The sequence below is a fragment of the Odocoileus virginianus genome, chromosome 20 (genome assembly GCF_023699985.2).
Source record: "Odocoileus virginianus isolate 20LAN1187 ecotype Illinois chromosome 20, Ovbor_1.2, whole genome shotgun sequence".
Classification (NCBI taxonomy): domain Eukaryota; kingdom Metazoa; phylum Chordata; class Mammalia; order Artiodactyla; family Cervidae; genus Odocoileus; species Odocoileus virginianus.
This window is the reverse complement of record NC_069693.1, coordinates 20,118,749-20,139,031: the sequence shown is the minus strand read 5'-3', so window position 1 is coordinate 20,139,031 and position 20,283 is coordinate 20,118,749. Positions and strand designations below refer to the sequence as shown.

Here is a 20,283-nt window from a genome sequence, read left to right as displayed (position 1 = left end):
CCATGTAAAAATAGGTACAGTGAACTAATTAAACCACTGGTCGTATATTTCTTAAAATTTATGATACAACGACTTGGAGATGTTATCAATGATATTCCAAAATTGAATATACATCTTATGCCATGTGTCAGTGGGTAGCTGGTTTAATGTAAGATGGTTTCAATAATTTCACTAGTCCATGAAATGATGAACTGGCGATTTTTTAATTTATTATGCCTTTTCTAGCAAAACTTTCTTTTCTAGCCGTGCATTGTTTGGGACCACATCCTATTCCTTTAAAATATTGTGAGAAGTTTCCCCACAGAAAGGCACCCCCATTGGCTATCCTGCTTCCTTCAGTGGGTGAAAGGCTCAACACTCATCGTGTCGTGCTTTTCCCAGACACAAGTTTCATAGACCAGATGCAGTCTGCAGAATAGGGTCCTTGGCTTGAAAAAGTTTTTAAGTGCATGCCATTATTTAATAACTGGGATATTGCATGTAGAAATCTTGAGGTAAGACATTCCTTAGACAGTCAAAGTTCCTAGTATTCGCTCCTGATGGCGTTGGGTGACAGTTCCCCTCCAGGAGAGGGAGGTGGCCCCCCACCCCGCTGTTTCACACACTCCTATCATCTGTTGGGTTCTGAAAGCATCTGTGTGTGTGGCTCCTGCAACAAGCAGATGCAAAGATATTGAATCCAAACATCATGGAGGTGACCAGAGGGCTCATGTTGCCCTGGAGGCCTGGGGCAAATTGTCTAATCCCCCAAGTAGATTTGGACTCATTATGGGCCTAAGTGGACAATCATTCAACTGGACAGAGCTGCTGGCAGGGTCTGAAGTTGCCTGGGCCACAGGGCTGCACAGAATGCCTTTCCAAGTCTCGGGCAGAGCCCGGCTGGTAGAAGAGGGCTGGGTGGCCCACTGACCCGCTCCTTGGCAGAAGCCTGGGGCTTTGTTAAAGCCAGTCTAGTGCAGGCCAGATGGGGTGACGCTGACTAAGGAGAGGCTCCTGGCATGGGGCTCGGCATTTGTCTGTCAAGCAAAGTGAAGAGCAGACCTTGACTGCACCTCTGAGCGCTGAATGTGCTGACAGTTTCTCCCACGCAGGCCAGGCCACTGTGGTGAGACGTTTGCCTCCCGAGCACACCGAAATGTGCCCTCAGGGAGGCTGGGAAACAGCTGGGATGTTTGCAGTAGAAACAAGACCGCGGGGCGGCCAGGATTCCCCAGGGGATATGCTCACCCCCCCCCCCCCCACCGCCGGGCCCCCCCCCCCCCCCAGTCTGCTGGCCAGAAACGCACCCAGCCGGGCTGGCAGTGGTCTCAGAAGCATTTCCCTGTCCCCTTCATGATGATGAAGCCCCTGAGAGCCAAGGAAAGGCTTCAAGGCAGAGGGCAATAGTGGTTATTGCACATTAGGGATTATAAAGAAAGTGAAACTGGGTTTTTGTTCATTTTTGAAACAAGATATCTAAAGTTTGTGGGTTTATCCCATGGAGCTCACTCTGGAGCATTTATCTGGGGGACTGGGTGGTAGGGGGCAGTCACCCAAACAAAGCCTCTCAGGAACTTGGAGGTGAAGCCACATGGAGAAACCCACTGCTGGGGGCTCTTTCAGGGTGTGCTCAGGGGAGGTGCACGGGGCTTTCCAGAACCTGTGCAGTCGAAATAACCCTGGAGGACTCTATTAAGCGGCCCTGAATTTACCAGGTGGAGACTCAAATGCTAAGAATGGACTATCCTTGTGTCTCAACTGTGATCTTTCTCGCCTGAAACAGTGGAGGTCTCAGCCTGCTTGGAAAAAGAGCAATGGGTCAAGTGAAGAGATACTCTCCTACATTGTGTGATGTGTGTGTGTGTGTGTGTGTGTGTGTGATTTGTGGTGTGTATGTGTGTGTGTGGTGTGTGTGTGTGAATATGTGTGTGTTGCATGTGTGTGATATGTATGTAGTGTCTGTGTGGTTGTGTGGTGTGTGTGTGTGTAGGGGGTTTGTGTGACATCTGTGTGTGTGTGCTATGTGGTGTGTGTGTGTGTGTGTGTGTTGTGTGATGTGATGTGTGGTATATGTGTGGTGTCTGTGTGTGTGTGGTTGTGTGGTATGTGATGTGTGGGGTGTGAATGGTGTCTCTGTGTATGTGTGTGTGTGTGGTATGTATGTGGTGTCTCTGTGTGTGAATGTGCGTGGCATATATGTAGTGTCTGTGTGTGGTGGTGTGGTGTGTGGGGAGGGGTTTGTGTGGTGTCTGCATGTGTGTGTGCTGTGTGGTATGTGTAATGTGGTGTGTGTGATGTGATGTATGGGGTATGTATGATATATGTGTGTGTGTGGTGTGTGTGTGTGATATGGTGTGTGGTATGTGTGTGGTGTTTGTAATGTGATGTGTGGGCTGTATGTGGTATGTGTGTGTGTGATGTGTGGGGGGTGTGTGTGTGTGATGTGTGGGGTGTATGTTGGGGATTATGTGGTATCTGTGTATGTGCTGTGTGGTATGGGTTGTGTGTGTGTGTGTGTAGTGTGTAATGTGATGTAGATGTGTGGGTTGTGTGTGGTGTGTGTGTGTGGTATGGTATGTGTATAGTGTCTGTGTGCGTGTGTGGTGTGTAACGTGACATGTGGGTTGTGTGTGGTGTGTGTGTGGTATGTGTGTATGGTGTGGTATGTGTGTGTGTGGCATGTGGTATGTGGTATGTGGTGTGTGTGTGTGTGGTGTGTAATGAGACGTGTGGGTTGTGTGTGGTGTGTGTGTGTGCTGTGTGGCGTGTGTGTGGTGTGGTACATGTGTGTGTGATGTGTGTGTGGTGTGGTACGTGTGTGTGATGTGTGGTAAGTGTGGTGTGTGTGTGTGTGTGGTGTGTAATGAGACGTGTGGGTTGTATGTGGTATGTGTGTGTGCTGTGTGGCGCGTGTGTGGTGTGGTACGTGTGTGTGTGATGTGTGGTATGTGTACAGTGTCTGTGTGTGTGAATGTGGTGTGTGGTGTGTGTGTGTGTGTGGTGTGTAATGAGATGTGTGGGTTGTGTGTGGTATGTGTGTGTGCTGTGTGGCATGTGTGTGGTGTGGTACGTGTGTGTGTGATGTGTGGTAAGTGTGGTGTGTGTGTGTGTGTGGTGTGTAATGAGACGTGTGGGTTGTGTGTGGTGTATATGGTGTGGTACGTGTGTGTGTGGTATATGGTATGTGGTGTGTGTGTGTGTGTGTGTGGTGTGTAATGAGATGTGTGGGTTGTGTGTGGTATGTGTGTGTGCTGTGTGGCGTGTGTGTGGTGTGGTACATGTGTGTGTGATGTGTGTGTGGTGTGGTACGTGTGTGTGATGTGTGGTAAGTGTGTAATGAGACGTGTGGGTTGTGTGTGGTGTGTATGGTGTGGTATGTGTGTGTGTGGTATGTGGTGTGTGTGTGTGTGTGTGTGGTGTATAATGAGATGTGTGGGTTGTGTGTGGTATGTGTGTGTGCTGTGTGGCGTGTGTGGTGTGGTACGTGTGTGTGTGATGTGTGGTATGTGGTGTGTGTGTGTGTGTGGTGTGTAATGAGATGTGTGGGTTGTGTGTGGTGTGTGTGTGCTGTGTGGCGTGTGTGTGGTGTGGTACGTGTGTGTGTGATGTGTGGTATGTGTACAGTGTCTGTGTGTGTGAATGTGGTGTGTGGTGTGTGTGTGTAATGTGTGGTGTGCCCCCCACTGTAATATCTCTGATATGTCTCCTCTCAAAGCTGTGAGAGCAGGGGTCTTGTCTTTTTGGTTCTTCACCTAGTTTCCAGCACCAAGTACAGTACTCGGTGGGTAAGGACTTGCTCATTCCCTCACAGCCTGTGTGAATGAATCTGTGTGTTTCTGGGTGTGCAGTTGCATACATTTATGGACATGTATGTCTCTGGCATCATTCAGGAAACTTGGTTTAGCTCTGGACTCAGCCTTTAGAATTGACACGATGCCATAGAGAACAATGCTCCAACTTGCCACATTACAGGTCAAGGAAGCAAAGGTCCCAAGATGAGAATCCTGTGCCCAGTGGAGCAGAAATAGCCCAGGATATCTATCCCAGCCTCTCCAAACGCCTCCTGGGGTCCAGAGGTCCAGACTAGTTCCTCTGCTACTCGGTCCCACAGCATCAACCTAGAAGGGCACTTCCCAGGGAGGCTCCATGTAGTGGTTCTCCACCCAGGCTCCATAGAGGATCGTGTGAGGGGGCCTTTGCCCCCTCAGGCCAACCCCAAAGGCCAATCTGCCAGAGGAACTTCTGGAAATAAAGGTGGGACCAGTTATCAGCACTTGTTAAAGCTCTTCAAGCAGCTCCACTTTGATTTTTCAAAATATAACGTTTACACTGTTGACATCAGAATCATCAGGGACACCTATGGAACCACCCACTTCTGCCTCCCTCCCCCAGACCCAGGGAATCAGAACTGCTGTGCTTTGGGTCCCAGGACCGTTGTTTTAAACTCCCTCGGAGGTTCTAATGCTCAGTACAGTCTGAGAACCGCTGCTCCAAAGAGCATTTCAAGTGTGTGTCCCTTGGAAATCAACACACATCCCCTGAGCATCCTTGCAGTCGGCCAGGAAAGGCAGCCCCCACCCCACCAGGCGTGGAGGGAAGCCCTGCCTTCTCCCTCTGCAGCTCATGCTGATGGATGCCCATGCATGCTCTGCACACCCTTTACCAGATGCGCTTAATCATTTCCAGGTGCATTTTTGAAATGCATCCTGAGTCTCATCCAATACCTGCAGGCACCTTTGCCAGCTCTCACTGCAGGGCTGACCCCCAGGCCTTACACCAACCCGTGGACCAGGATCATGAGTTCCTTGTCAGGCTTTCCTGCCACAAGCCCCACAGCCTGCTCCCCCGCTCCCCTGCCCCCCCACCCCCACCCCCTGCCCCTTAGCTTCAGGGGCTGCGTCTGCTGCAATTGGCACTGGACTTCTAGGTCAGCCCAGAAGTACCCCATCCACAATGCCCATCCCACAGAGTTCCCTAGTCTCCAGTGAGATGTCACATAGCAGTGACGGAAGGGAATTGGAGCCTATCATGGGCATTGACTTCAAGAAGTGGGAAATGGTGCCTTAAGCCTTTTGTGCCTCTACATCAAAGGGACTGAGTCTTCCTGTAGATCCATGTCACTGGTCTTGAGAAAGAGAGTCCCAGCTGGGTCCTCTCTGATGCGTCCCGGGGAACCTTCAGCTGCACGTAGGAAGGAAAGAGAAGTACACAGCCACCATCTGATGAGGCAGGTATAGCTTCTCCAAGGCTGGAGCACACAGTCTGGAGGTGACACGGAGTCCTCTGTCAGAACCCAGGCTGATGGTCCTCTTATTTACAAAATCCATGCATCCTCCCCTTGCCCCTAATAAGTAGATTACCCCAAAATACCCTGTGCCTGGAGACTGGGAATCCAGCATCAGCTGAGACTAGACATGGTAAAATGTCTCCAGAATACACCATTCACCCTTGACTTGCTATTGCTTTAGATCACTCTGTTTTACAACAGAACAGAAGAAGTGGTGGGGAATGCCTGAGTTTCCTTGGAAAAATAATTGTGGTTATTGACAGAGTGCTGTTGTAAACAAGGAACTCAAACAGTCCCATTCCTTCCAGAGAGTTGTTTGATTCCAAGGTCCAGAAAAGACCCTGGACTGTGCACAAATTCTTAGAATATATTTAAATTCACATTTGTTTACCCTCCTCTCTTTTCCTCTCCAATAATGCAGGCAGGTCTCGGTTGTATGTCATGGTATTTTTTCCATAGTGGAAAGAACAATAGAAGTTGTGTGTTGGATTTAAATAAATATTTAATTCATGAAAATGATCTTATATGTTTTAAAACAGTCTTTAAAGCTATTTTTATTCTCTAGAAAGCGCTTATTATAGGTAAATTACACATTTTACTACCGGAGCATTAGGTTTGCCATTAGTACAAATTTAAGGCACTACAAAGACCAGTAGATAATGTTAATTTCAAATACAGAAACTAAATATATTTTGTGCCTTTTTATTACTCATTTTCTTTTAAGTTTTATTGACTGCTTTTTATCTTAACTATATGTCTTTACATGCTGCAATCATAATGCACTGTAATGGTATTAATATTTTATAGAATCGGTATTTATAGTTCTTTATTTAGAAACAATGCAGTAGGTCTGCAGATATCTGAGCCCGTCTGGAATGGTGCCCTCCAAATAATGATAAATTACTTGTGCAGTATGCCATTTGCTAATTATATCCATGATTTACTGCAGAGCAAGACTTAAATCATTCATTTCAGTCTTGCGTAACAGTGCCATAAAATTTTTAGGTTTAAAAATGGTTTCCATGTGTATAATTTAAACAAATTTTAGAGCTATTGTATACACAAAATATTGCAACCACCCATTTGTTACATACTTTGTCTTTTTAAACTTCTACTTTTAATGATCACTGTGGTTGAAATTATTATGCTTAATTTTCATAATCATAGCTTTTAAATCTACAGCCGTTTTCACATGTTAGATAAAGAAAAAGATAGCTAATTGTGTGTAGATAGTATGTCATTCCTGAATAGTCCCAAATGGTACAAAATCATTAAAAAAGCTTAAGAGTACGAATTATTCTTCTATTAAAAAACAGTTGTTCTCTAACTAATTATTAGTTTGAGCTGCTTTGTTTCCAAGAACAAATGTTGATCCTTCTAGCCTTGTTCAGCACACCAAAATGAGATTAACACTTTTTTTTTTCTCCTTATACCAAAATCTTGCAGGTGAGAAACCCTACAAATGTCCCCACTGTGATTATGCCGGTACCCAATCAGCTTCCTTAAAATACCACCTAGAACGGCACCACCGGGAGCGGCAGAATGGAGCTGGGCCACTGTCTGGGCAGCCCCCGAACCAAGACCACAGGGACGAGCTGTCCAACAAAGCCGCTTTGTTTATCAGGCCAGACATCCTGAGGGGCGCCTTTAAGGGGCTCCCCGGAATCGACTTCAGAGGTGGCCCTGCGTCTCAGCAGTGGACGTCAGGAGCGCTCTCGTCCGGAGATCACACAGGACAGGCCAGTGGCATGTCTTCTGAGGCTCCTTCAGACACCCTGAAAGGCACTGACCTTCCTTCCAAAAGCACCCACTTCTCCGAAATCGGGAGAGCTTATCAAAGTATCGTGAACAACGGTGTGAATTTCCAAGGGTCCTTGCAAGCGTTCATGGACAGCTTTGTCCTAAGCTCCTTGAAGAAGGAGAAGGACTTGAAGGACAAAGCCCTCTCTGACCCTCCTTCCATGAAGGTCCACGGGGCGGACGGCGGCGAGGAGAAGGTGGGCGGCAAGGTGGCCCCCAGGAAGTCTGAGAAGTCTCAGTATGAGCCCCTGGACTTGTCCGTGCGGCCGGACGCTGCCTCCCTCCCGGGCTCCTCGGTGACTGTGCAAGATAGCATTGCGTGGCACGGCTGCTTGTTTTGTGCTTTCACAACGTCCTCTATGGAGCTGATGGCTCTTCATCTCCAGGCCAACCACCTGGGCAAAGCGAAACGCAAAGATAACACTATCGGGGTGACAGTCAATTGCAAAGACCAAGCCCGGGAGGCCAGTAAAGTGGCCTTGCTGCCCTCGGTACAATCAAGCAAAGAGATGGCGCTTTCCACCATGATGGGACCTCTAGACTCGGCTTCCGAGAAGATGGCCCAAGGACAGGTCAAAGAGACTCTGGGGGAGCAGAAGAGCGGCCCGTGGCCCAGCCACGTGGACCCCTCGTTCTGTAGCTTCCCATCAGACTTCTACAAGCAGTTCGGTGTTTACCCAGGCCTGCTGGGCCCAGGGGCCGCCAGCTCCTGCCCCAACAGGGAGCCCGACGGGAAGGCCCACTCCGAAGATGACGCCCCGATCCTGATCCCCGAAACCACAAATAAGAACACTACTGATGACCTCTCGGACATCGCCTCCTCGGAGGACATGGACTCCTCCAAGGGAGAAAACAACGAGGAAGAGGATATTGACACAGAGCCGGAGGTGATGAGCAAGCCGCCTGCCCTGAGCAAGGACGGGGGCAGCGACAGCGGGGATGGCCTGCTGCCTACGGGCACCCCACAGCCTGTCCAGGGACTGGTCTCCCCTCTGCCCCAGGCGTCGGAGAAGCAGTGGCATAGCCCGGGCCTTCTTCCAGCCCAGGACCCCACTGCGGGCCTGCCCAAGCCAGAGCGGGGGCCCCAGGGCCTGGAGAAGCCGATGAACGTGCTGTCGGTCCTCAGGGCCTATAGCTCTGATGGCTTAGCAGCCTTTAACGGACTTGCAAGTAGCACAGCAAATTCTGGATGTATCAAGAGGCCAGACTTGTGTGGTAAGTTTTAGAATCCTCTTCCTTTAGTTCATTTCCCAAAAACATCAGTGCTGATTTGTGCATTTTTTTAAAAATGGGGTAAATCTATCCATGAGCAGATTTTGAACTACACATAAAATACCCCCAACTATGCTGTATACGCAATGTAGACAATCATGAGAGTCAAATTTATTTAGAGGTGTTGGACCTCCTACTTTTGTGTTTCAGTTTGCATTATTGTGATCTGAAATGCCTGTACTGAAGGCATAGAGAAGGGGGCGGGGTCTCGCAGCATGAACTACTCCTGTTTTTTAATCCATAACTTGAGGGGGAAAGGAAAAACTTAAAAAACAAAAAGGAAAAGCGACCTGGTAACTTGCAAACTTTTCAGTCTTTTCAACTCACGCATAAGATGCCGAAAGACAATTCCTTACTGCTTTGCTAAGCCAAATCTGCTTTCTGAAACTTTTCTTTATAATGACTTAGAGGATACTAAAATCATATCACACTAACCACAATGTAGAAATAAAATGACCCTCTCTCCAAATAGGGAGATGGTTGTGGGGTGTTTGTGATTCATCTTCAGACATATCAAATGGCAGTTACTGTGACTTTGGCCTTCTATTATTGCCTTCTGTCTGTCTCTTAACCCGTCTGTCTGTTGTTCTAACAAGAAGTGTACATTATGAAGTCCCTGGTTAGCAGTGTTGTGATCCTGTCTGTCTTGGATTTATGCCTGCCTGATCTTGTTAGCAAATTGGCAATTCTTTACTTCCTTAAAGAATATGTTTACTCCAAAGTAATTCCAGATCTTAAAAAGTAATGCTAGATTTGAAGCCTAGAACTGCATCAAATGAATGTCGGTGTGGGCAGGGAGGATCAAAGCCATTCTCTTGGCACCCAGATATTATTTGAAAGTCTTTCTCCAAATTGAAGTTCAGTGTGTTATTTCCAGGCCCAAATTTCCCACTGGAGACAAATGACCATGGTATCTTCCCATCTGTAGCCCATGAATGCATTTCTGTGACTTTATTTGTTCAAAAAAGGAAGGAAAGTAGGAAGGGAGGGAGGGAGGGAATAAGGAAAGAAGGACAAGAGGGAGGAAGCAAGGAAGGAAAGAAGGAAGGGAGGGAGGGAGCGAAGATCCTATTTAACTTCTGAATCCTGACATTCCTTTTAGCACAGAGCGGGATCAGCAAGCTGGATTCAGTTCATAATTTAAATTGATATATTTCTTTTTCTCTCTCCTTCCCTAATTCACTAAGAACTGGATCAAGCAGTCAGAAATATTTTTTGAATTTTCAAAAATCACTAAATGGATTTCTGACAGCTCAAAAAAATATTGACAGTTCCTTATGCTGAATGATTCATAAGGCCCCATTAACCAGCACCCCCAGATCTATTTTTAGTCACATACAATTCATTACTTTTGAAGCTGTTAAAAACAATATTTAAAGGAAGGAGAAAAGGGTTTCATGTCAGTCCAATTTTTTTTCTTTTCTTTTCTTCCAGGGGAGCGATGTTTGTCTTTTTTTTTTTATTTTATTGTTGTTGTTTTAAGTTTGTGATTGGAGTGCTTTCTTTTTCATTGTTGTTTGGGGATTTTTTTTTTTTTTAAGTCTATTTTCAGTTCTTTCAAATACCTACGTAGGACCCTAGTTCCTGCCAGGAATCCATGCATCAGAAAAGATCAAAACCTGGCATGTTTATACGCTCATTATTATTGAAATGAGCTCATATTACCCCTATTAATTTTCCCATCGTCCTATCAATGCCGAAGGAAGGCTGCCTGCCTTTGAGGAAGCATGTCTGCTTGTGTCCTTTCGCACGAGGCGAGGGTGGAGGGGAAGCGGTATCAGGGAGACCTTTCCGCTGCGCTGTAGCTCTCAGGCCCTTCTCCCCCTCCCCAAATAGCAGCTCACCACACTCCTCTGACATTTCTAGGGTACAAGCAAAAGCTTTGCTTAGTCAGCCTTTTCAGCCACTGGGTGACAGCCTGAGATGTAAGTAGCAGCCCCTGTCCTGAAAGGGGAGTGAAGACCGTCAGCCCAGCCAGGTTCTGGGGACCTGGTTGCTTTCCCAGTGGGGTATCCAGGTCCCACTCCTCCACCTTGAGCTCAGGCTAAGATGCCAAAAGTTATTCCAGCCAAAAAATGCTGATTTTTAGAGAGCACAAGTTCTGCATTTCATTTATCCTCAGTTCTTCTGCATCCTCTTGCTTAGTTTGGGAGCAGGCAAGAAAGGCCCTTCCCTGGCCTCTGTGTTTGCTTGGGTCGGGGGGATGTCTTGACTCTGTCCAGTTCTCATTCCCCTCTCCCACGCCAGCCTACCATAATCAAAATCCTCTTCTTGATTTCTTACTGGTTGTTGTGACATGGGAGGGCCAGGCATATTCATCCTTCCTAAGAACTGATATCTGGGAGGAAAACTTAAACTCACTGAACTACAGAGGGGGCATTTGGGGACATTTTCCTTCCTGCCTAGTCTACTGTCTTTTTAGCATTGCAGAAAGCACAAATGATAGTTGAAAACCTCAAACTCCCGTTGGCTTGACTTTGTCAAGGTGGATATGATATTGGCACAAGGAATCAAATATTCCTAATGTTTATTCCTTCCTCTCTGCTCCACTCAGAGTAGATATGGATTTTCAAACAGGCCCACCAGCTTGATAGCTGGTTTCCTCAAGAAGCTGGGCTTTGCACAACCGAAGAATTATTCTGATAGTTCTTATCTCAAGAGAGTTCGGAGTCTGATTTTGCCTGGTTAGTAAACCCAAATCCCTGCTTTGATGCCCCTAGAAACAGGCTTGTCGGATGAGCTGATGTCCATCTGTGTCTATTCTCATGTGAAATTGATGGGAGAAGCATCAGGAAAGACCTTGTTCAAGTCGTGTAGTGCCCCCTCCCACCAGAGCTCAGTGTTTCTGCTGACACAAGCTGGTGAGTGGAGAAGGGGCCTTTAACCCTCAGTTTGTGGGTGATCCTCACATTGTAGACTCTACTTCTGGATTCGTAATTCTGCATGCCTGCTTTCTAACTTTTAAAACTCTGGTCCTACATTCCTTAGTGTCATAGGCCTGGGGTCTTGGCCTATGTGCACTATCTACTCCTAGGCCATGCAGCAGTGAGAGACAGCCAGGAGAAAGGCCATCCCAGCCAGCTGGGTAGGGGAAGCTTGCAGCATTTGCCAACATTGAGAGCTTGAGCATGAATTTCTAAATATCAGAGACATGTTACAGATGATCCTAAGAAGGTGACTGAGCCATCTTGGATTAAACTGAAGGGCATGCGTTGTTGGCTTCTAGAGTGAGTCAGGTCCCACTCTGGGCCTGATCTCATTACAAGAAGTCCTGCTCCAATCAAAGTCCCCATTTCCAGGCTCCAGGTATGGCCCACCTTTCTTTATTTTGCTGAAGAGTATAATGTACAAGGGCACTCCCATGCCGTGGGAGAACTTGGATGTGCCCTTGGTTTTGTTGGAATGGATTTGACCTTGGTCTTGTAATGGGACAGGATCCATGTGATTATCTACTAAGAGGGGCCAGGGCAGACCAGGGCAGCATTCATACCCACTGACAAAACAAGGCAGACAGCTCCTTTGTCCAGGCTGAGAAATCTGATGAACTGTTGGATCAGCCAGTAGCTGGATATCTGAGAGTGCTCTGGTGGGCCCCAGACTGCACAGAGATGGGTCTGCACAGCACCTGTGGGACTGGCTGCGTGGCCCAGGGACAGAACTTGCTTCACTCCAGAGCTTGTGGATTTGAAGAGCAACCACTACTTTTATTTTTGAACCCTGGATGGATGACTGGGAACCATGGTGTGTTGAGCAGAGTTTGTTCTGTGTTCTTTGGTGAGCCCAAGAATAGGGTTGACTAAAGTCAAATTAAGTGAAAGGGAATGAGCAGGGTACAACCCCCTTGCTCTTGGAGTTACCAACACTCAGGGAAGCCCAGCTGAGCGAGGAGAATCTAGGAGCTTGTCTGTGGTGGGCCTGAGGTCCTTGTACAGTGGCTCCCAGACTGAGTGACCCACTGAGCCTGGGAAAGGCAGGGTCATTAACAGCAATTGATTCAGTATTCCCAATTAGGGGCAACTGGCTTCCCTGACCCAAATTATGTCTAAGACCAAGAGTTCTTTCATGGCAATGAGAAACCCCCTTCCTGAAAAAAAAAAAAAGAAAAAAGACAGGCTTCAGAATACTCTGTACCTCATGTATTCTAAATTGTCTGATGAAATGATAAAATGAGGCTCAACTCTTTTTGAAATGTGACTTCTGGCCTCCAGAAGCCTTGTTGATTTCTCAGCATAGGCAGTCTGAAAATATTCACCATTTTACCAGCTATGTAGTCTAGAGCAGGGGTAGGCAACTACTTTCCTAGGTCAGAGAGTGAACCCTTTAGGCTTACAGGCTCTGTGGTGTCTGCTGGGCAGCACAGTGCAGCCAGTAAGCAATAAAGAAACAAATGGGCATGGCTGCATTCCAGTAAACTTCATTTACTGACACAGGCATTGGGTTAGAATTGGCCCAGGGGTCCTAGTTTGTCCGCCCTTGCTCGAGTATAAAGAAGGTTGCGTTGCTGTGGTCATCCCTAGAAAAGATATGTGAAAACCGTCTTCTGCAACCCCACCGGTCTGTGAGATGATGTGGGCAGGCCTCGGGTCAACAGCTGCAACATTCCATCTATTGCCATTTAATGCCAGAGATGCAAGAGATTTTCTGAGAGTGAGAGGGGACTTGTAGACCTGCATGGCCTGGAGTAGCTGTTTCTGGAAGGTCACATCTCTGTCCACGTGTAAAAGATTTGCAGGAGAACGCCCTCCTCCATGACTCACGGTGGGTCCAGGGCCGCCAGCATCACAGCCAAAGCAAGCAGAGGAGAAAGACATAGGACCTCTTTGATGGACAGAAGCATAAGGATAAAACGAGATGATGGAGGTAGAAGAGCTTGGATAAATGGAGCTGATATTTTCTAGAAGAGATGAATGTCCACGTTAGGCTATCACAAGGAGGTGATGTCACTGCCCAAACATCTTTGGGTTGCAATCGTCCCTTTTAGCACTGAGCAGGTACAAATCTTACTTTCCATCAAGGTTATGGAGGCATGCCAATTTTATTTCCTCATGTCTGCCATGCCAAGTGACTGATGGCTATTTCTTGGTATGTGGGAATGTTAGCTTGGAAGGCAGTTCTGGCAATTTGGTGGTGACATACCATCACTGTGGTCACACTCTGCCAGTTTCTACCCAGTTGGCCTCCTGATAGAAAGCAGGTGCTTCAGAGTAGGAAATAAGTCTTAACCACCTCAGGCTTTGGCCAAGAAATGGCTAAGGTCTGTGGTTAGTCAGGTCTGTGGCTGGGGTGTGTGACAGTTTGAACATTGCATATGTGTGTGTGAAGACACCCAAGCACAGGCTCCCGGTACATAGCCTGTGTAGGTGGTACATTTTTTGGTCTCGTGGGCAATTCTAAGTTTTAAGGTGTGGCCCTGAAGCCAGCAGGTTCTAATGGAGAAAGAAAATTAGTTAAATGGCACAGGAGGAGAACCACAAAATCCACCAACTGTACAGGTGCCCAGTTCAGCCAACACGTGGGAGGGCAGTGAACCTAGGAGGCCCAGGGAATCTCTGTCATAGGGTCTTGTCTCCAGAACTGCCATGCTTTATTTAAAGCCAAGTGAGCAATTATTTTCCTCTTCCTCTTCCTGAGCTGACTCTTACTATCAGCTTACAGACACTGTGGATAAAGCACAACTTTTGCACTCCCTTTCTTTGTCCAATTTTATCATCTCCAGGTTGGCTGTTGACTTCCATAGTCCAGCCTGCCCCCAGTCATGGTGCGTGTCCAGGGTCTGATGTTAGACCTCAGTAGGGAGGACCAGTTGGCTTGTCCTGAAGTCCAAGGGCAGATCCTTTCAATTAATGCAAATCACCCCCCCCATCCCGCCTGCTCTGCCCCTGCTGACTGCCTCACAACTGGCTACAGAGCCTTTCCCTTTGTCTCTGATGGAACAAAGCAAAGGTGCTATCCCCTTGGGGTCTCCCACAGAAACCAGCACCCTGGGCAGGCTCTCCCCTGGCCCCATCCAGAGCCTTGCCGGGTGCAGCCTCTTTGGATGACAGCCCTCTCCAAACTCTTTCGGCATTCTACTCCTCCTCCCTTTCCTTCTTTTTAAATTAAATGGGAATGCCACTGACGTGATGTCGTTTGCACTGCAGGATGACAGAACTGTTGTGTGAATACCATTGTATTTGCCAAATGGTCCACTCGTCATTTCAGAACAAACAAATGGATGGTGTCTGTAAGTCGGCAAACACTGGTGACATTTAGCCTTGTTTATGTTCCTTTCCTTTTGCTGCATATTTTTGGCTCCAAAAGCTACTGTCTGAATCAACAGTGCCTCCGAAGCAGAAGTCTGGTAGCTTTCATTTTGGTTGCCGTATCCATGTTCTCTTTGGATCGCATGATACCTGTTGCCCAGGATCAAGGCTGGGCTGGGAGAAGAGAACAACCAAACTCTTTGGTTCAAAACATACATGCGTATATACAGTAATTTTTCCTCACTAATGATGACTTCAAATTGGGAGAGAGGAGGAGAATGCCGAGTGAAGAGAGTGTTGTCAGAATGGACATCCACATTCCTGGGGAAATGCCATCTCTCCAGGCAGGCCCAGCCACCACCATATGCAATAGGAACAGAGTGACCCTATGTGTGTCTTGAGTGCTTTGGGGGACCTTGGGCTTAAGCTTTGGGGTCTTCCTTCTTAGGCTGCTGAATCAAAGTGGTGGTTGGCATGGACAGCCATCTTGCTACAGACATCTTAGCTGCTGAAAGAGTCAGGTTCTTTCTTCTTTTTGTTCAGATGTTATGTGCCAAGCCCAGGTTTCAAATAAGTAGTAATTATCTCCTGTTACTTAGCTCTGATCAACAGCACCTCTGCATCTCATTGCCAACCTACTCTAATCACATAGACTATTCTTGCTTTAGCCAGAGATGGAGGGACCAAATTTTATAATATTGCTTTATTGTCATCGTTCCATTAAACAGTTAGGGAGTGTGGCCCTGCCCTTGCTTTCAAATGCCTCTAGCCCACATGGTTTCTGGATTGTTTAATGAATCTGCACATTTTCTTGCAGGTAAGTGACACCCCCTGTTCTAGTCGGTCTAGCTGGATTTGCCCTTGTCTGTTCGTGTTCCTCGGTGGCTATCTGCAGCTTGTTAATCGTGTAAAGTCAAGAGAAGAATGTATACACATATGTGTGTTGAATAAATAATTACTATTGGCATAGGTATGTGTATACACATGGCATACCAACCTACAGTATATATAGCAAAGAATCAGGGAGACTAAAAATACGGCCCCATATGTTCCACGATTAGCAAAGGATGGTGAAGGCTTAGTAACTTGAGCGAGAGAGAAAATTCCCTCAGAGTCATGAATTCTGCAAAACAAACACTGGTGGACTGGAGTCCCTTCACCTGTGGAAATCCTGTTGGGGGCGGGGGGCTTCCGCTCAGCACAGCTTCTAGAAGCGGGCCCTGTGATGGTCTCATTGGCATTACTGCTTGTGTCCGATTGTCCTGTATTTTGTAACACTTTAGAAGAATACAGAAAAGTGCAGTAATTCTCTTTCTCCATAGTATTTAAGCAGTAATATTGCTAGTTTAATATTGTGTCAGGTCGTCACGTTAACCAGGAACAGATGACAGTAAAATACCAGTGAACAGCACCTCAACATCCACTCCTTAAAAATGGTGATTGAAGCAAAATGTGTAAACTTGTACCGGGTTATCGTGTGCTTTGGAATAGAGTATTGTTGAAGTAATTAGAAGATATATGAAGGTGTTCCTGGTAATGAAGGCATGTAAGTTATAATAATTGTAGCTTTCTGAATAAGTGTCAAACTATATCTCTAAGTGTGCTGTATGCTGAGTTACAAGTTAGGTCATTTATGAATGGAATGTAAAACAATACTAAAAATGCTTCAATAACTTATCTTGGTATTGCTAATAAAAAAAGCTGTGAAACATTAGTGCAGTTTTGAGTCATTATGTTAATTCACTCCGCAACACCCTCCACCCTTGACATCCCTCTGTCTGTTGGAAGCCTCAACAGGACATTCAGGGAAGCTAGAGATGCTGTCCCGTGGGCTGTTTGCTGGGTCACCTGCTATGTTTTCCACCCATCTTTAGGTGGCTCCAAGAGTTACAGTTCCTAAACATACAAATGTCAAGGCACCTCCGCATTGGGTGGGTTTGGGGAGAGCATCGGTGTGCACAAGTGTCTCTCGGGTGGGTGATTCGACCCCGTGACAGCTCACAGGCCCTGTGTCCCCCATCCCCGGTGTGGAGGACCACACACACCTGGCCTTGCTGCAGCAGACCTTACCATTTTCTTTTCATCCTGTGAAGTGTAGTTTTACATGGGAAGGTCCTCAGAATTGCTGAAGTGTGGAACATTTTCTTCGTCCACTGTGATATTTTGGTTGTGCCCTTGTGTGTTTTAACAGGCTTCTGCCAGCTCCTCCCCAAACCCCATCACAGCAGGAGGCACGAAGCAAGGATTTCACTTTTCTTTTGTGATTGCTTAGGTTTTTTTTTTTTGTCCATGAGCTGGACTTCAGGCACCTGCCATTTCAATGCTGTTACCAAGCTTCTCTAGTTGGGCATGTTTTGTAAACTTCTAAATTCCATGCACATGCTGCTGCCTGGCTAACTGGTCCTGGGTGTGTGTGGGGAGGTATTATCATTGTTTGACAGAAGCCCCAAGCATGGTCCCCCCTCTCCAAATAAATGAAGTGTCCTCTGTACAAGGGAACAGAAGCCCAGAAGTATCCACTGGAACATGCCTGGCCCAGCAGTAGGTCAACCTTGTCACCTTGACTCCTGGAAATATTCCCATCAGTAAGTCTCGTGGAAATTGTCCAAGCAACCCCAAAGACCATAGAGTACAGGATTAGATTGTGTCTTATCAGAGATAAGAGGTGAAAGTGAGAGTCTGAGAACAGGATACTTGTTCCATGAAGCTGAGAACATGCACTGTGTGTTCCGATGGCAAACTTGGTGGACGCCCATATGCCTAGCCAAGACATAGCAAGTGACCCCAGCCACAGCTGCCTGGACCAGCTTTCACCAGCAGTGTGTAGGCAGAGCCTGAACCGAAAGAAAGACTCTGGGGGGCGGGGATCCCATCTTTGTTTCCAATGCCGCCTGAGTCTGGGGAACTGCCCTGGGACAAGAATTCATCCCTGCCCTTTCCTGGGTCCCCACCTCCTGATGGCACCATGAGGCCTATATCACCTCCTCACACACACCAAGCCTCTGTGAGCCTGTCCTCTCCACCGGGGCCTGAAGCCGCGTTGGGTTTTAGAAGCCACGTTTGCAGCTCCCAAGGAGGGGCTCACCACCATCCACTCTATGAAGGCAAGGGGCTTCCTCTTTACCCCCTGGCCAGGAGGCAGTGGGGACCAGAGGGCTCTGCTGAGGGGCCCGGGGTTGAACACATAGTCCCTGGCACTGTTCTTCATCTACAGTCATGTTGCACACTGTGGGAACCCTTGCCGAGACACCATTCCGGCAAGGAAAGGGGCTGGGCGTCCAGTGCAGCGCGAGCGGCCAGGTCTTAGCAACAGGCAGAACTGCTGCAGGAAACATATCATCCTGGCTCCTCGTGCTGATGGCAGGAAAGTTCCCTGGAGCCCCCTATCCAGGCGTCTATTTCCCTCTTCCCTCCATGGGGGCTCAATTTCCCTAACGGGGGTCTCCACATTTCCACTTCAAAAGCAGGGGGTATTTCCTGGGTTGCTCCCCTGGGGGAGCTTCTCAAGCTTAGAGGAGACCTTTGTGGATTCTCTCCTCCAATTTTTTATGAGCCGCCCCCAGCCTCCTACCCCCACTCATTTCACAACCCTCCCTCCTCTGCCCCCTTCTTCCCCACCTCCCTCTCATCCCCCTGCCTCTGGGGAAGAACTCCTTTCCCACCAGCTGAGTGTTCTTGGGAACATCCTGTCTGTGGCCGTGAGGGAGCTGGGTGGATCCAGGCCTCTGGGATGAGCTGACTTCATTTCACAGCTCAGCGTGGGGGGCCGGCAGCCCTGTTTCTGGAAGCCTGCCTCCCCCTCCTCATACCCACATGGCATTACAACAAGCACAACCTGTTTAGACTCAGATTTGGGGCAACCCCAAGCATCCCCTGCTGTGACTCAACCCTTGGCCCTAAAGCCTAGACTCTTCTAAGCAAGGATGGCCCACTGGTCTGAGTCGGAAAGAGGGGAAAGGAGTTTCAAAGAGGTAACTGCCATGAGATGGGATAGGCTGAGGCTTGTGCAGCTCATGGTGAAAACTAGTCTTCAAGTCCACTTCTTCAATTACACGTGTTTCAAAGAAACTCAGATGCTCTGGTGCAGGGGAAAAGAGTCATAATTTTGGGAGATGATTTCTTCTTACCTATAGTCACTTTTTCTCAAAGAAGCGTCATGATGACTCAATTACAGCCCTAAGTATGCAGCTGAACGTGTACAGTGTTGTCTGGGCAGGAGTGGATTCTGTCTCTAGAACAAACTGTGCATCCTCAAGGTTAAAGTTGGGGAACTCTGCACAGCAGTTTCATGAGCAAAAATCTCCATCTGTGCACCCAGAAATTGGCTGGCTGTGTGAAGGGTTTGTCATTCATGCTCTTTGTGGAGTTGTTCAGACACACCCATCTGAGGGTAACCCACTGCTCACAAGGTTAAGTTTTCTTTTTGAACTTCTGTTGTCTCAAATTAATATAATATACTCTCAATTATCCACAGAAAAGGAGAAAGGCAACCAAGCGGGGAAAGCAAATTTGCAATTAATTTACCAAATTATTGCTCTTTTTCTATGATGGACAAGTTGCTTTTCTCTTTCGAACTCAAGTGTTTTGTATGTCCTGGGGGGAGGGCTGGGGCAGTCGCAAGGGCAAGCCACCCAACTTGTCCCTGCACCTAGGGACCGGGTGGAGGCAGGTGTCTTCCTGGGGTACAGAGGCCTCAGTGGTTCATTGGGGCTTCACAGAATGTTGGGCTCTTTCTTGTCAAGCCGAGTCCACTCATCTCAGTCTTTCAGGAGCCCATGGCCGACCTAGTCGGGGTCTCACCAGAGCAGAGCCTGAAGTAAGGAGTGGGGTGCCGTTTGTTCATGTGGGGGGCAGGAGCCCATGGCTGACCTAGTTGGGGTCTCACCAGAGCAGAGCCTGAAGTGAGGAGTGGGGTGCAGTTCGTTCATGTGGGGGGCAGTCCTGGGAGGCATGTGTGAGGGTGCTGACAGGGCTGCCTCTGGTCAGGGACTAGGCATTGTCCCCTGGGGATCCTCTAGGACACAATGTGACATTCACCTTGGAATGACCCCCGAGGGCTGAAGAAGCTGGGGCATTTATCCCCCAGCTCTGTAGTGCTCAGTAGTTGAGAGACATTGCAGCTTAGCCAACAGCCAAACAGTCTCTCACCGTCAGAGAGAAACAAGGGGCCACTGGCGTCCTGGCGAGCCAGAGGGGAAGGGATCGGGCACGGACAGCGTCCAGCGCAAGCCAGAACCCCTTGGTCTGAGGATTTTTTCATCCCTGGTGCGCTGCAGTGGGTCACCAGTCTTCCAGAGTCCAGGGTGAGGGCAGATACACACTCTAAGGTGGGAAGCGAACTGTAGATTTTAAATATTGGGACACACATTCAGCTTAGGGCCAGGCTTTCTGGAGGCTGGATGGAGAACGGGCCCGGGGGTCAGAGGACCTACAGTATCTACAGCAGGCATGCTCCAAGGAGCTTGGACAAGTCCCCTCGGTATCCTCTTGGGTCTCAAATCCTATGGCATTCAGGATCCCTGTTTCCTTGACTTTTCCAGTGAGTTTCTAAGACTCCATCTCTTCTAGAATCCTCATGAGCACTCAGTCTTGCAGGGTCCCAGATGTGGGCACCACGTTGGTCTTCCCACAAGTACATGAACATGTGGGGTTTCAGTCTGAGAATGGGCCATGTGAATACTTACTTCTTCATCAAGACATTTT

General features: G+C 47.9%; 1 protein-coding gene across 9 annotated transcripts in view; it reads left to right on the top strand.

The window, feature by feature from the left end:
- ZNF536 (zinc finger protein 536) overlaps positions 1-20,283 on the top strand; it is a 443,559-nt gene that overhangs the window by 285,252 nt on the left and 138,024 nt on the right. For 7 of the 9 annotated variants that reach the window (XM_070451016.1, XM_070451018.1, XM_070451019.1 and 4 more), the window contains one exon: positions 6,713-8,281. In XM_070451016.1, the coding sequence (XP_070307117.1) occupies positions 6,713-8,281 (1,569 nt within the window). Of the gene's footprint in view, positions 1-6,712; positions 8,282-14,478; positions 16,295-20,283 lie in introns of those variants that run through there. The other 2 variants (XM_070451022.1, XM_070451023.1) reach the window with 2 other exon arrangements.